Source organism: Musca domestica, unplaced genomic scaffold (genome assembly GCF_030504385.1).
Source record: "Musca domestica strain aabys unplaced genomic scaffold, Musca_domestica.polishedcontigs.V.1.1 2, whole genome shotgun sequence".
Classification (NCBI taxonomy): Eukaryota; Metazoa; Arthropoda; class Insecta; order Diptera; family Muscidae; genus Musca; species Musca domestica.
The window spans coordinates 27,616,821-27,633,757 of NW_026712249.1; the positions used below are offsets into that span (position 1 = coordinate 27,616,821).

At 35.0% G+C, this 16,937-nt stretch overlaps 1 protein-coding gene across 2 annotated transcripts in view; it reads left to right on the forward strand.

Annotated features, from left to right (window-relative positions):
• LOC101891688 (protein folded gastrulation) overlaps window positions 1–16,332 on the forward strand; it is a 164,681-nt gene extending 148,349 nt beyond the window's left edge. For both annotated transcript variants that reach the window (XM_059122031.1, XM_005176584.4), the window contains one exon: window positions 12,672–16,332. In XM_059122031.1, the coding sequence (XP_058978014.1) occupies window positions 12,980–16,036 (3,057 nt within the window). In that variant the 5' untranslated portion in view covers window positions 12,672–12,979 and the 3' untranslated portion in view covers window positions 16,037–16,332. The remainder of the gene's footprint in view (window positions 1–12,671) is intronic.
• The last annotated feature ends 605 nt before the right edge of the window (window positions 16,333–16,937 follow it).

The window sequence follows — 16,937 nt, forward strand, 5'->3', positions numbered from 1 at the left end:
ACCTTTTTATTGTACCATGAAATAGGGTTGGAAATCTAATTTCAATTTGAGAAATTTAAAAACATTTTTGATTTCAAATTTGGAAACAGTGGCCTCTATTAAATACTATCTAAAAAAACACCCATAAATTATTTTAAAATAAATTCCGTTTTTCGCATGCGAGTTGTTCATAAAATCCAAAAAAAAAATTCAGAATCGATTAAAAAAAATAAAATTCAGACTGTCTCGACAACCCTGGACCACTAAGTAGCTAATCACAAAACTGATGTCTGGTGGCTGATAATGAAACGCAAAATGAAAACCACTTTACGAATATTGTTCCAATCATTAACAAAAAAAGCAACCTCAATGTTTACAAATCAGCAAAACAACAAAGGAAATTATTCTATTAAAGCCAAAAAAAAAAAAAAAAATAAAAAACAACAAAAACTATTTACACAATAACACCATTTTTGTTATAGATAAATTGTTAATGATATATAGACAACAAATTTAGAGCATCAATGGCGGTTTGAAACAAAAGGCAATTGATTTTTGAAACAATCGAATCAATTGACGATGATGATTACGTCGCAGTAGCAAAAAAAAAACACTGATGACAATCTTTCAAACAAAAAATTTAGAAAAATGCCAGCGAATTCAATTTTCGCATTCACAAACTACAACAACCTTAAATCTGGTATTACAACAAAAGAAAAACTAATTACAATTACCCTTGTATGGCGCATTTGAATTTGAATTTACATTAAATTTTTTTTTGTTACAACAAATTATTGTAAAATAGTATTTTTTTCATTATTTAAAATCTATTTGTGTTCGAAGGTGTATGTGTAAAAAAAAAATTCTGGGTCATTGTACTTTGTGGAAAAAATAGAGTGTATTGAAAAGAAAATCAAGGGAAAATACCAGCCCTAACAACAACATTGTATTATTAGCAATTGCCTATTGTTCTTTTGTTATAGATTAGTTCGTACGTTTCAGACTTTTTTTGCTATCGTTTCAATATTTACCCCAGCAAGGTATTACAGCATTTCAGGTAATACTTTTACTATGGAATATAGTAAACCGATGATGGACAGACAACCTGTCAATAGTTGGCTGCTTGCTAAGTAGACATATGTGCGCAGCCCACCAACCAACCAGCCAGCCACCGTCCCATTATGTTAAATTTACACGGAGAGATTACTGTGGCTATTGCTTTTGTTTGACAGACAACAGGTGTACAATATTTTTGTTTGATGTTCTATGACAGTCATCTTATAACCCAACACAGTGGGCTGTTATTGGACAAAAATTTAGAAAAAAATCATTTTTTATTTGGAGATGGAAATGTATTTTTTAATCGATTTGTAAAAATGTTAAAAAGCATATTAAAGACAATTATCAATATTTCTTACCGAGAGCTTTTCAACCGTCAGCCTATGGTACACAACCTCTTATCTTCGTATTTTATTTAATTTTAGTATTAATATTGAGATTTTCGAAGTAAGAAAAAAATTGGATTCATTGAAATTTTATGAGATTCTTATAAATTTTGTGGACGTAAATGTTCTCGGCTTGCTTAGATTTCATACAAATATTTTTCTGCTCGACATTTGGAAGAAATCGTGGTCTGTGGTCTCCATTTATGTATTTTTTAAATGTTTACAATCTTGGGAGACATGTGTACTAAATTTCATATGAACAGACAAAATGTGAAACTCAGTTCTTACGATTATTCAAAATTTTTGTGAGGAACGTACTAAAGAGTAGTTCGGTTTTAAATTTTTATACCCTCCACCATACTTCTCGAAATACCCATGTCGGACCCAAAAAGTATATGTTCTTGATCAGCTTCGAATTTTAATTCTTGATCAGATTCTAAGTCAATTTAGCGATGCCTGTCTGTCTATTGTAATCACGGTATCTTTCGAACGAAATAAGATAGAAACCTAAAATTTTGCACAAATGTGTACATATTTTGCCAGTAGGCAGGTTAAGTTCGTAATTGGGTCTAGTCGGTCCACGTCTTCGTATAGCCCCTATGTAACGATACCTCCCAATATTCGGTATTCTTATAATATTAGAGACATTTTAGACTGGAATTGCTATTTAAAATTCATCATGGGCATTACAGCCTCTGACTAAAAATTGCGTATCCATGTTGATGTTTTCGTATAGCCCCTATATTACGATTTTTTATTTAAACGGCATTTTTACAAGAAATTTGTGGATTGGTGGATGGTATTAAAAGTTCGGCCAGGCCGAACTTAGCTACTTTTTTTTACCTTGTAAAGACCTAGCATTAAAAAAAAAAAAAAAAACAATGCCAAGAAGCAGAGGCCCAATGGCACAAATCTTTAAAATTGATGTAAGTGAAATAGAAATATTTCGACGTATCTGGTTTTGCTTAAATCTGATATTCCCTTCTAGAGGTATCGTGTGCAGCAAACAGCAAAACGGACAGATATAGATAGATCGACTCCAAAAGTCCTTTGTTTTTTGTGCAATTTAAATTCATATTCTATGAAAAACCGAATATTCCAAATAAAAACCAATTCAGTTAAAATTTTTGTGCTGAAATTTTCAGAAAGGCTCCAAATATTAAAAAATTTACAGAAATACATCACATGCAATTGGAATTGAAGTTTGGGGCTCAAATCTTCGAAATACAGAAACTGAAACCTTCCAAATACTACATTTCAGGAAGTAGCGTCATATAGGCCCTAAACTAAATGGTATGGATATACGGACAAATGTTTATATGGAGACCCAAATGGCAGCCAAATAGGTTGGAATCTTATCCGAAATTGGAAACTTGATATTTTGAAATTTTGATTTTGTTATCAGCGCGTGCTGAGTAGCGCCATCCAAGAATGGTTACAAAATGAGGTTCCTCGCTTCATTTTCAGCGCACAATGGCCACCTAAATCTCCGGATACCAATCCGTTGGACTATTGTGTCTGGAGTATTTTGGGAAGCAAGGTTGGCACCAAAAAATACCAAAGAGTCGATCACCTCAAGCAAGCGCTTCGCCGGCAATGGGCCAAAATACCGCAGAGCAACATTCGGGCAGCGTGCGACGGGTTCATTGGCCGTTTGAAGGCCATAATTTTATTTTTATTCCTTTAACGAAGACCGAATTTAGTGTCATTTAGTTCTTTTCGTACATTGAAAGTACATATTTCCAAAACCATTTCCATATGTCAAATCTACACATCAACAGCGGCCTCACACCAAATTTCAGATTTCAAGCCAACATCAATTTATACCAATTTTAGTACCATTTAGTAATTTTCGTGCACGAAGCTCATTTCTTCAAAACCACCTCTTTATCACAAATGAACCACCAACCAATTAGGGTCCCAAATACATAATTTCAAAATTTTAGTTTCACCCGTTCACCCAATACCAATTTGTACCAATTTTTAAACCATTTAGTAATTTCGAAACACATTTCCAAACATATCTCAAACCTAACACCAACGGGGTTCCCAAAAGTAAAACTTCGAGATTCCAGCTCCATTCTTCACCCAAACGAAACTATTCCAAAATTAGTACCATTCAGCACAGTTCGCACACTTAGTACAGATTTCCAAAATCACCGTCATATATCAATCTCACCATCGAACCTTGATTCTCATACCCCATCCATTCACATAATACCAAATGGTACCATTTAGGAATTTAGAACATCAAAACATTTGTCATGGATATTTAAAGAATGACTTTCAGAAACCTATTCGAAAATTTTTTTAAGAATATCCAACCTTGATTCTCATAACAAATTTCAAGTTTGTAGCACTATCCGTTCACATAATTCCAAGTTGTAATCTTAGGGAGTTTACTACCAAGGCAGAACTTTTCGTAATTGTGACCCAAAAACCCAATGGTACATCTATCCTGCACTCTGTATTAATTTTTTAGAACTTTTCGTGCCTTTTTAGTAGGATTTTCTAAAAACGCAGCCTTATAACACGCCAATGCAACAAGAATAACGCGCGTGTAAAATTTCAAAATTCGAGCTTCCACCGTTTCGACTTGGCATTGATTCTCAGTCAGATTAGAAAATTAGAAAATTTCTCCTTGTGTACCTTGTCTTTGGAATTGTTTGCCCATTAAAATTTTAAATTTGGGAAATTCATTACTCAACAGACATAAATACACCAGTTCTATAAGACAACGATCCTTTTTTCACAAAAAAAAAGAAATCTTTAGAAAGTAATAAAAAAGTATTTTCAAAAATAAAGCCTGAGGCTCTTCAAGCACCTACCTCGCTTTCACCTGTCACCTTTTGGCCCAATATTTTTAATTAGAAAATATAGGGTTTTTACTGCTATCCTAAATATTATAACCTAATGTACCAAAAAAAAAAAAAAAAAATACTCCAGAATATCTATAAACCCCAATTCGTTCTTATTTTGAAAATATCGTAATTTTTCGTGAGTTTTTTAAGAAATTTTACTCATTTCAAGGAAACAAATTTCCGACATAGGACAATTTTTTATTTGATAGGTTCAATTGTTTTCTTTTAAAAATGGCAAAATAGATTTCAGAAATGTTAACAAGAGATGACCTACTTTTTTCACAAGAAATTTTAATGCATGGAAAGACGTTATAATTATAAACAGATTTGAACTGATTTTAAAAGGCAATAAGTCTTTTTTTTTGTTTCAAGGCATTTCCTAGAATTAAATTTCTTCCACCCCACTGTTCCCAACTGAAAGCTATAATTGTAATATTTGTTCTAATGTAATTTACTTATCAAATTTATTATGGCTAGTTAAACACATTGGACACGCACTTGATTATATGTCAATAGACGTAGGGTTTTTTTTCAAATTCTTACATTTACAAAAAAAAGAGGCTTGCAAAAACAAAACTTCAATTATTCTCGACCACAATAATAACAATACAATTTATATTTGTGGTATTTATTTATCGGTCACTGAACGGTCAATGGTGGTCATGTAGTGACAAGTGCTTTGAAGTTTCATTTTTTAGTTAACATATAACATAATTTAATATGGGGAGGTGGTGTTGGTTGGGGAAAAATTTGTGATTACCTTTGTAACCTTTGCTACCACAGAAACAGCAACTGTCAACCCCAAATCACGCTTGAGTGACGGCACAAAAAATAATTGGAGGCCCACCATCATACTTTATAAGCGGGGGTGTGCGTGTAATCGACTTTTTAGAAGTAGTATAAATCGATAGTGATGGAAAATCATTATCGCCAAAGCCAGAAGTGGCTAAATTTCATTTTCTGTTTTTTTTTTTCGTTGGGAGGGGAGGTGGAGGTCAAAAAGTGAAAGGTCAAAATTCGCATTTTCAGTAAGTCACTGACCTAGGTTTGGGTATTAAAAGCTAGTTTTTGTAAGATAAAGACGGGTTTTGTAAGAGACTTTTTAGCTTTTAAAAATGAAAAGTAAATGACCAGCCTTGAGATTAGTGAAAGTTCAAAGAACTAACAAAAGTACTCTCTAAAAAATTGAATGAACTAAAAAATCCCGATTTGTGATTTATCTATTTTATGTTTGTTAAGTGTCAACATTTAGGTTTCCTCATTAGTTTGGACAGGAATGAAAATTTAGAGGTCAAATAGGGTAAGGTCAATATCCACTTCTTAATTACCCAGAGACCAAAGTTTTAGAAGGAAAACCTATTATTGAAAGATACAAAAGAGGACATACATTTAAATCACCATACTTATTCAAAAAATATTTTGTATATGTTTTTCCACATTGGAATAGTTATTGCATATGTCTAATTCATGCTTTTAAGTATAAATAATAAATAAGATTGGTATAGGTTGGTATCAAATTTGATCAACATACACACTTTTTGATTGCAGTTGAGTCCTATGGAGATTACAGAATAAATGTTAAAAAAATGCAATTTGCATAAGCAAAAACTGTTGATTGTATATTCCATATATCGCTCACATATGTCATTTTTTAAAAATACGAAAAACATATAAAATATAAACATTTGATATATATGCAAAAAAAAAAAAAAAAAAAACATTCAAAGTTCATAAATTCTACAAATGCCAAAAATATATTAAAATATTTCATATGTTCATCCAACTTTTCATATACCCAATTCAAGTTAAGTTACAAAGTCCACGTTTATTAGAGCTTAAAAAAATATTCCTTAAAAATTCAGGTTTATTGGTCCTTAAAAATATATTCTTTAAAGTCTACGTTTAATGTTGGAAAAAAATATTCTTGAAAACATATTCTTTAAAAATCCACATTTATTGATCCTTGAAAAATAAATACTTTTAAAACACAACATTTATTGGTCATCGGTAAAATATTCTTTAAAAATCCGCGCTTATTGGTCCTCGATAAAAAAATTATTTAGCAGTCCACGTATATTGGCCCTTGATAAAATGTTGTTTAAAAATCCACATTTATTGATCCTTCAAAAAATATTATTTGAATATTATGTTATTTAAATATTCAAATACTGGAAATGATTGAAAAACTATGTTAGCATATTTCATATGCAAACTGGCGCCCAAATGGAAAAACACCTTCCACAAAATCTACAATTTTTTAGTATTATATTTCCCTCACAAAAATGTATTTCTCATACTAGTCTCAACCGAAAAAAAAAAAAACAAACAAAACAACACTTGAACATAACTACCCACATATTTCACCATGATGGGGGTTAGCCCTAACAATCAAAATTCTCACATTATTATTATTTTACAATGATCTACATTCTTCTGTTTTTTTTTTTTTTTTTTTTTTTTGGGAAATAAAAAATTAAAACAGTTAACCACCAACATGAAAATGTCATGGGAAAACCCCGTTGGCCATCATTGTCGCCAAGTAGCGGCACTACTACTTCCACGTCAAAATATTGTGTTTTATGGCTTCCTCAATGTTTAAATAATGTGGGTATTTTTTTTTAATTTGCTTCAAAAAAGTCACATGGATAACATTCTTGTTTTTGATGTATGATTTGAGAAAAATGCTATGGAATTTACTATGTTTTCCAATTAGAAAAATGATTTTCATTGTGGATCTTATAAAAATGGTATAAAAATAATATTTGTGTTATAAAACAAAAAGTTTTCAGAAGTGCTAACCAAGGTCGCATCAATAAATTTTTATATAGTTTCATAAATTAGATGGGATACAATAAATATGTTTGAAGTTAATGACTACGAAATTTTCAACTTTTAAAGATTGCGGAAATCTTTTGAAAAATATTTGATCAGTTCTAAATAATAAATTATGACAAACATATATCATCTAATAATTAGGGGAGGATCGAAATAAAATTCAATTTCCTCAACAATCCAAACTTTCAAAATGTTGCTGATTTTTTTTTATACACAGGGTGACATGAAAAAACTGCAACCAATTTCAGAGTGCTGTCATTTCTAAGCCACTTGTCCGACAGCTGTTAAAATTATTCCAGTGACAGCTCATTATATTGTTTACAAGCGTTCAAAAGCATTTTGTTGAGAATTTTCCAGAAAAAAGTTATTCGTGATGGAATTCAAGCGTGATAGTGTGATTTCTTTATATTTGGTTGGAAAACCACAAGTGGCTATCGTTAGAGCACTCCAGCATTTAAATGTTAATAAATCTTTTGTGTCTGTCCGACGTCAAGGAAGTGGACGGAAGAAAACAGCAACATGAACAGAAATGGTTCATGGTTTGAAAAGTACAGAAGCAACTTGATCGAAACCCGCGTCGCAGTGGCCGAAAAATGGCTCGTTAGCTCAACATATCGTAATATTCCATTCGGAAAATATTGAAAAATGAGCTCGGGATAAAGCCATTGAAATTCCAAAAAGTTCAAGAACTTACACCGCAACAGAAAGAAAATAGACTCAAAAGAGCTAAAGAGTCGCTTCGTTTGTCTGAAGGTGGTGAACTGCCGAATTTGGTTTTCTCCGATGAGAAAATATTCGTTGTCCAGCGTTTTTTAAACAAACAAAATGATCGTGTTTACTTGCCAAAGAGGTCAGTTGAAAATGTGCACCTTCGGTTGGCCAGTAAAACTCATGCGCCGGCCATGGTGATGGTGTGGGAGGCCTAAACAGTCTAGGGTCGCTCTCCGATCAATCCGTTGGACTATTTTGTCTGGATTATTTTAAAAAGCAAGGTTGGCATTAAAAATACCAAAGTGTCGATCAATTTGGTATTTTTAATGCCAACATTCGGGCAGCGTGTGACAGTTTCATTGGCCGTTTGAAGGCCATAATTCGTGTCAAATGTGACCAATTTGAACAATTCTAAAGTTATTCTAAAATTTGATGCAGTTTCCGACATTTTTTACTTTCATTCAAAAAATTTAAATTAAAAAATTATGACATTTGACTTTATTGCAGTTTTTTGTTATCTCACCCTGTATGTGGGAGCTATAGCAATATCTGAACCGATTTTCTCCAAATTTAATGTACTTTCTTCTAAACTAAATTCTGTCGGACGTGCCAAAATTCACGCCACGTAGACTGATATTAGCCATTTGGTGCACAATTAGCATAAAATCGGTCGTAGATATATATGGGAGCTATATCTAAATTTTAACCGATTCTCACCAATTTCAATAGTGTCCGTACTTGGGCCAAACAAATATTGTTTGGAAAATTTCATCACAATCGGATATTAAATGCGACCTGTTCACAAAAATACATGGACTGACGGGCATATAGACGGACGGACTGACATCGACTCAAAAAGTGATTCTCCTCAAAAATAACTGTGGGCCTATTTCTCTTCCTTCTCCGTGCTACAAACAAATGCAGAAAGACATAATACCCTTACCACTATGTGCTGTAGGGTATAAATATATTACCTTCTTATTAAAGTAGGATCGAAATAGATTTCCCATTCCTCGAATTCTTCAAAATTTGAAAAATTCAAAATTTTGTTTAGTTTTTTTCCAATCCAATGCAAACTATTAGAACAGCTGGTCAGTGTCACTTGGAAACAGCTTTCCAAATTTCATATCTATTTTCCATGTGAAATTAATTCAAATCTTTCCGAAATAGCTTAAGCACTCTATTTAATTGAACATAGAATTTGAAAATTTCATATTGGTTCCATCAAGTCATGGGAACGGTAGATCTGTCATTTTATTTCCACTTGAAATTTCCAATGAAACAATCCATCAAAAATTTACACATCCGGAATGTGTGGTAAGAATGGAGTGATGGGAATATTATTTTGTAAGATACTTATGTGTGTATGTGAAGTTCATCAAGAATTTATTTTGAGTATACAGGTTGGAGCGCATCAGTAGCTGTCAGTCAAAATGAACAGAGAACAAAAAAAACCGTTAGCATAATGGGGGCTATGCCATTAACCTTATCACATACGGTTACTGTTGTTGCAGAGATGATAGAATGCAGACAGAACTTTTTTTTAACTCATGACCCTCCAACCATCCATATCAAACCTAAGAAAGAAGACTCCGAATTTATTGTTCCAATAAACACTTAACATTTTTTTTCGGTAACAAAATAATAAAAATACATACAATTTTATTCTGGTATGTAGCTAAAAAAAATTACCGAGTCAACAGAACAAAGAACGCCATCAACATTCTTAGAACTTACAAGATCATCATTGTTTGTTTTCTTACCTCCTCCCTCTCTCCAAATAATAATTCTATTGCACTTAGAGGTGGGCTTGCAGCCCATAAAAATATAACAAGCAAATAAAATTACCAAAAAAAAATCCAAGTGGAAAATAAAAACCAGTAGGCTGCTGCTGGCTACAATGATGATGATGATGATGAATACTTAACCTTGTACACCTAGGCGGTGTTTGGAAAAGAGAGAAAAAGCAACACATTAACGCAATGTTGAAACATTTATCAAATAAAAAAAAATATTTCAGAACATTGAGAGGAGCTAAGAGGTGGAAACAAAAATTCATCACATCATAAACAAGATGAAAGATATGATGATACACCATTCCCGCACTCGGTCATATGAATGATGTGATGCGATGTTCTGCTGCTGCTGCTGTTGTTGTTCTTTTTTTATCAGAAATTAACAAATTTCATAATAATGTAAACGGCTGACGGACAGACAGACAGATAGGCCTATAGACAACATCAGCAACATAATCATAATAATAACAATAAAAATAACAATAATAATAATAAAACATGTTAATGATAATGCAGTTATCATTATCACACGCATACAGGTACAGACACACACACACACACACAGCCACCGTTACTTTATTACTTCATTCGATGGTTGTATTACCTGAGCTATGTTGTTATGTCTCAATATGCATTACAAACGAAACACATCAGAATATAAATTTAATTATAATATTGTTATTGTTTTATTTGATTATTTTAATGGTATTGGTGTTTGCACCTATGTCGCAAATCATGGGCAGGTTTAAATGGGTTTTGATAGAAGGATAGTGAATTTGTGGTGCAATTTTCTCGCCTAAAGAACTACATATGTATTTTTGTAAAGAATATACAGTTCGCAATAATTGCCCGATCTAGATGAAATTTTGCACAAGTAATTTGTTGGACCCAAGGACGAACCCTACCGAAATTGGAGATAATCGGTCAAAATTTAGATACAGCTCCCACATACATCTTCGTCCGATTTGCCTTTTATTGTGCACCAAACGTGTAATATCAGCCCGAACTCTATGGAATTTTGCACATACAACCAAATTAGACCTGAAAATAAGTATGCCAAATTTGATGGAAATCGGTTCAGATATAGCTATAGCTCCCATATATAATGTTCATACGATTTGTTATTTTTATCCTCCGCAGCCGTAATATGCACCCTGTACCAACAATATTTGGGGAAATATATCAAATTCAGCTCAGAAATACCTTTGCTAAAATTTATCGAGATTGGTTCAAATTTTGATATAGCTCCCGATTTACCTTTTAGTATTATGCATAAAACGTGTAATATTAAGCCAACTGGGATGGAATATGGCACTAACAACAAAATTGAGCTTAGAAACAAATATGTCAAATTTGGTGAAAATCGGTTCAGATATAGCTATAGCTCCCATATACGATTTGTTATATTTGTTACCCACAGCCGTAATATGCACTCCGTAACAACGATGTTTGGGGATATCTATGAAATGCAGCTCAGAAATACCACTGTCAAATTTTATCGATGTAGGTTAAGATTTGGATATAGCCCCCACATATATCTTTATCCGACATCATGTTACAGGGTGAGATAAAAAACTGAAACAAAGTCAAATGCCAATTTTTTACATTTTTTTTTCTTAAATTTTATTGAATGAAACCAAAAAATATCGGAAATAGCATCAAATTTTAGGATAAGTTTAGATTTGTTCGAATTGGTCACCTTTGGCACGAATTATGGCCTTCAAACGGCCAATGAAACTGTCACACGCTGCTCTGCGGAATTATGGCCTTCAAACGGCCAATGAAACTGTCACACGCTGCTTTGCTTGAGGTGATCAACACTTTGATATTTTTTAGTGCCAACCTTGCTTTCCAAAATACTATAGACACAATAGTCCAACGGATTGATATCCGGAGATTTTGGTGGCTGCTGGAAATGAAGCAAGGAACTTCTTTTTGGCGCGTGCTGAGTCCTGTTGGAATGTCCAAGGTCTGCGGCCAAAATGTTTGCGTGCCCAAGGCTTTAATACACCATCCACAATATTTTCGCGATAATATTCGGCTTTTACTCACAATGGCCGGCGCTTGAGTTGAGCTGGTGTCCAACCGAAGGTGCACATTTTCAGCTGACCTCTTTGGCAAGTAAACACGATCATTTTGTTTGTTTACAAACTGCTGGACAACGAACGAAACCAAATTCGGCAGTTCACCACTTTCGGCCAAGCGAAGCAACTGCGGTGTAATTTCTTGCACTTTTTGGAATTTCAATAGCTTTACTCAATATTTGCGAATGGAATATTGCGATATGTTCAGCTCACGAGCCATTTTTCGGCCACTACAACGCGGGTTTCAAACAAGTCGCTTCTTGACTTTTCGAACCATTTCTGCTGATATTGCTGGTTTCTTTCGTCCACTTCCTTGACGTCGGGCTACGCTACCATTATCACGGTAACGAGTGATGGTACGAGACACAAAAGATGTATTCACATTTAAATGCTGGAGTGCTCCAACGATAGCCACTTGTGGTTTTCCAGCCCAATATAAAGAAATCACACTACCACGCTTCAATTCCATCCCGAATAACTGTTTTCTGAAAAATGCTCACCAAAATGCTTTTTTATGCTTGTAAACAATATATTGAGCTGTCACTGGAGTAATTTTAACAGCTGTCGGACCGGTGGCTTAGAAATAACAGCAGTCTGCAGTGGGTTGCAGTTTTTTTTTTATCTCACCCTCTAGTAATGTAACCAATGAAGAATCAAACTAGTCTGTCAAATTGTACCATCACTCTGATCTCTTTCCACTTTCATGACTTTCGTAGCCCTTTCCTTAAACTCAAAATTTTATGGATAAGGATTTTAATTGTGGGAACGGGGTTTCAGAGCTCAATTTTTTTGTTAATATTTTCCCACAACTGGACAGTCACGTCCACAAATTCCATCATTTTGAAATTTTTCTATGAATTTATCCAATTTAATATCTGATCCCAAATTCATATAAAATTTAGATTTTTTTCTTTTCTAAAAATACTAATAATTCCTCTCTCTATATTCTTCTCTTTACAGAAACGCTTGCTGCAACAATCTACAAATAATTTCGTGGCAACAAAATTCTTGGGTAAAATCCCCAACCACTACAACGGGAGAGGCCCCTTGAAATGCCAGTCAATGCGTTCGCCAAACCCTAAATGTATTATGAAAATACAAGAAACCAATTATTTGCATTTTTTTCGTAAAACTAATATTGAAAAATAATTAAACCAAAATCAGCAAACCTAAGCACAAGAGAAGATACAACGAATAGGGAGAGAGAGAGAGAGAGAAAAATAAAACAAAAATAAAAAACCCCAAACGAAAAAGAAATCCCCAACAAAATGGATTTCACACCCACAATATGCATAGCACGGCTACTGGTGGCGCTGCAAGTGCTAATGACTTTGCTGGTGATGCCCTTGAGTAGCGTCATGATGACAACATCCGCCTTACCGGTAACCTCGAAGCCCATTGAAAGTACGGCCGAAAATTTGGCATGGCAGGCATGGATAATGCTGCCGCCCGAACAGAAGCAGCTAATCAAGTCACGTAAAGTTACACCCAAGTCGATTTTCACGCTGCCGCATAGGGTACAGTGTCCTGAAGGTCATCAGCAGGTCGATATGAAATGTATCCCAACTGTGGTGGGTTCCAATGCAGTGCTGATTGATGTCTTGGGCCTGGTATTGGGTGATGCACCCACAGCCGATGTGGAATACGATTATGAAGATGAACCGGTTATGGGTGATGCCAGTAATGCTGGGAATATGCCCTTTAATCCTCCCCTGTATTTGACGGCTGGAAATGATGGAAAATCACATACGGAAACGGTGTTGGAACTGAAACCACCCAGTCAAGATGAGCCATTGAAATTTAATATTTTTCAAAGTAAATTTCCCACCGATGATTATCCCATGGAAGATTATTCCGGAATTTCTAATGAGGGAGGTTCAGCTCAGGCCCCAACTCCAGTTGTGATGGAAGAGGAAAAACAATTGGTGGTGAATACTTCGCAAACTTTGAATGTAACAAATAGCCAGGATTTGACCGGGGAGGCCAGTAATGTTTCCAAGACCCATACGCTGAGTCACCTACCAGCTGGCGGTGAATTTAATTTGGCAAGTTTGGAGGCCATATCGGTGCCAGCCTCTGGCCAGGGCCATGATCAAAATCGCCACACCATTTCTTTGTTCAATGAAGATTCGGCCATACACCTGGTGACCACAATGATGGATACAGAAGAGGAGGAGGAAAATCGGAAAGAAGGGGACAAGGAAAAAAGTAATTTCCATGACTTGGATTCCTTGCTGCAAACCGAATCCCTGATGCCAATGTTAAATCATACCACTGCCTCAACCATCATGGCCCTGGACACTTTACCTTTGTTGCAGTCCAACAGCAGCCAACCAATGGAATTAGAAAATCCTGTTGTTCAAATTGAAAATGTTGATGAAATGACCACAATTTTACCGGATCTCATGAGCAGCGGTCATACCACCTTGGCGGATGATGATGTGGAGCAACAAACCAAGGCTGAATTTATTCGCAGTGTTACCATGAATCCATTGTATGATGAGTACGTCAATGAGGAAGGAGTGGTGGAGGAGGAGCAGGATGATGAATTTACAACAACCTTGACCCCATCCTCGAGTAATGATATTGAAATGTGGCAGAAGATGAAGGAGAGGGAGGACGAAGCTGACGATGATAATGCTGTGGAAACCACAACAATAGATCCATTAACAACTATACAATTGGATGATACCACCATTATTGAGGGTAATATTGAAATTACAACAATAATACCACAAGAACAAGAGGCAGTCGAATCATCCTTGACAAGAGCAAAAACAACAACAACAACAACCACGAGAATAAATGAAGAAACCATCACTCCCACCTCCTCCACCACGACCCCTGCCTCGGACAAGAAACAATTGATTCAGGATTTTGAAGAATTACAAAAAGATCAACAACGTAATGTAAAGCAGAAATCGAAAGTAGAACCGGTCGAGGTGTTGGCCACAAGAACAACAGCAAGTCCAGCAACAACAACTACAGCATCATCGGCAGCTTCTACATCTGGAGCTATGGCAAGCCAGCATGAGACAACGACAACAACGGATGAATTAATAACAAGCGGAGAAACAGTGACACCGTTACTTACCGTCCATAATAATGGCAACGATAATATTGACAACAACAAAAACAATAACAACGACAACAACAACGATGTCAATAAAGCCAACAACAAGAACAGTACCAGTAATGACCGGTTTTACTATCAACACTTTGCCAAACAAGATCTTGAAAGTGCTGCACTTAAATCTGATGTAGCCAAGGAAACACCAACGACAACAGTAACAACAACAGCGCCTACCACTTTGCCTTCTACCACAGCAGTAACGTCAGCATCAGCAGAGGTATCTGCAAAAGCTCCGGCAGCAACAAGTGAAATTGATCTGGCCGAAGAATTGCGTTTAATTAATGAATTGGTGAAGGGCAAACGTCCAGGTATAACCTTAACCGCAGCTGAGGCGACAACATTGAAAACTACAACAACAACAACAAGAAAAACGACAAAAACAACAACAACATCACAAAACGATGACGTTGATAATGAAATTCATACATCACCCAAGCCAATGGCTCCAGCCGCTGCATCAACATCACCCGTTCCGGCACCAAGTGAAAGTTCAGCCAGTTCTGCCATGAAATATTCACTGGAAACAACAAAAATATGGTCGAAAATTATGCCGTTGATAAAAACCACAACAACTACAACAACAACGGAAAAATCCCCTGAGGTTTCCGGAAATTCGAAAACAAGTGAAACATCACTTGGCAATTTCGAGGAGAATGAAGAAAGCTCCGCTGTTGCGCCCAGTACCTCCAGTGGGCAAACAGAAACAACTGCAACAACAACAACAACACCAAATGCTGCTAGCCTAGTAGTAAGCAATCGTAGTCATAGAAATAGTAAAATTATACGGATAAATGGTTTAAATAGTTTAGATTACAAGCAAGGTAAGAAAGCAACAACAACAACAACAGCAAATGAAGATATTTCCTCAACGACAAGTACAGAGGCCAATCCAGAGGAAACCTCAACAAGAGAATCTAAATCGTCTGGCGAAAATGATGATGAAAACATTGAAACCCATGATGATGATGATGAAGTGGCGGATGATAGTGCCTATGGATCCTTTTGGTGGTTACCCATATCCTGGCGTTTAGATGGCTCATCCAACAAAGAATCATCGTCATCATCATCATCAACGACAACAACAAGTACCACAGCTAAACCCCAAGAAACTTCCAGCCAACAACAACAGCAGGAAGATATGCCATTATTGCTACGATTTTGGTCAACATATCATGCACCGAAATCAAGTTAAGCCAGCTTTTTTTTTCCTTCATTGTTTTACTCCCTACAATCTAGTGGAAGCCATAGTTCAAATTTATTATTTTATTATTACAAATTTTTTTTGTTTACACCAATTTTTAATGTTTTGTAGTTAAATTTTGCTCAAAGTGAAACTAACTTACAAAAATGCATACACAACGTCTCCCCACACACCCCATACAAATTCCCACAAAAGTATTAGTACTAAAGTGAAAAGAAGATATCTCTAGGCTAAAGCTAATGAATTTGTGGTTTTTAATTCGGGCAAAACCAAAAACAAAAAACAAACCCTGAGAATTGGAATGAATCCCGGTTGAAAGCTTTCTGTAAAAAAGCTTAAGGGGAATTTTTGTAAAATATCTCTTGCAAAACTGTTGAAAAACCCACAGCATCTATGACGTTAAAGTGAAATGTAACGTAATTTACTATAGAATGCTGGAATACAGGAACTGTGCAAAATACACAGAGAGAGAAAGCTAAAGGAAGGAAGAAAATAATAAGAAAAAGTTAGAAAATATTTTCATTTGAAAAAATGGCATGAAAAGCTTGAAAGCTCTATAGACTTTAAAAATACTCTAAAAAAGTCCAGAAATAAAATTACTTGACTGCTATCTATTATCATTGCTTAAACATCTCATAAGCTTTGAAAGTTTTTAGAACTAAACAAGGAAACAGTTGTATACTCAAGGTTAAAATAGATTTATAGTCGCTATAACCTAGAAATGAGATTTTATGCTTTGAGAAAAACCTTTCAAGGCTAATGAGGACTTAAATAATACATTTTCTGTGCTTCAATGTCTCGGAAGCTTTTAATTGTTTTTCGATCAAGCAGTGGAAAGTTATATATTTATGATAAAATTATACTCTTTCATAGACTCCCTGGTGTAGAAAGA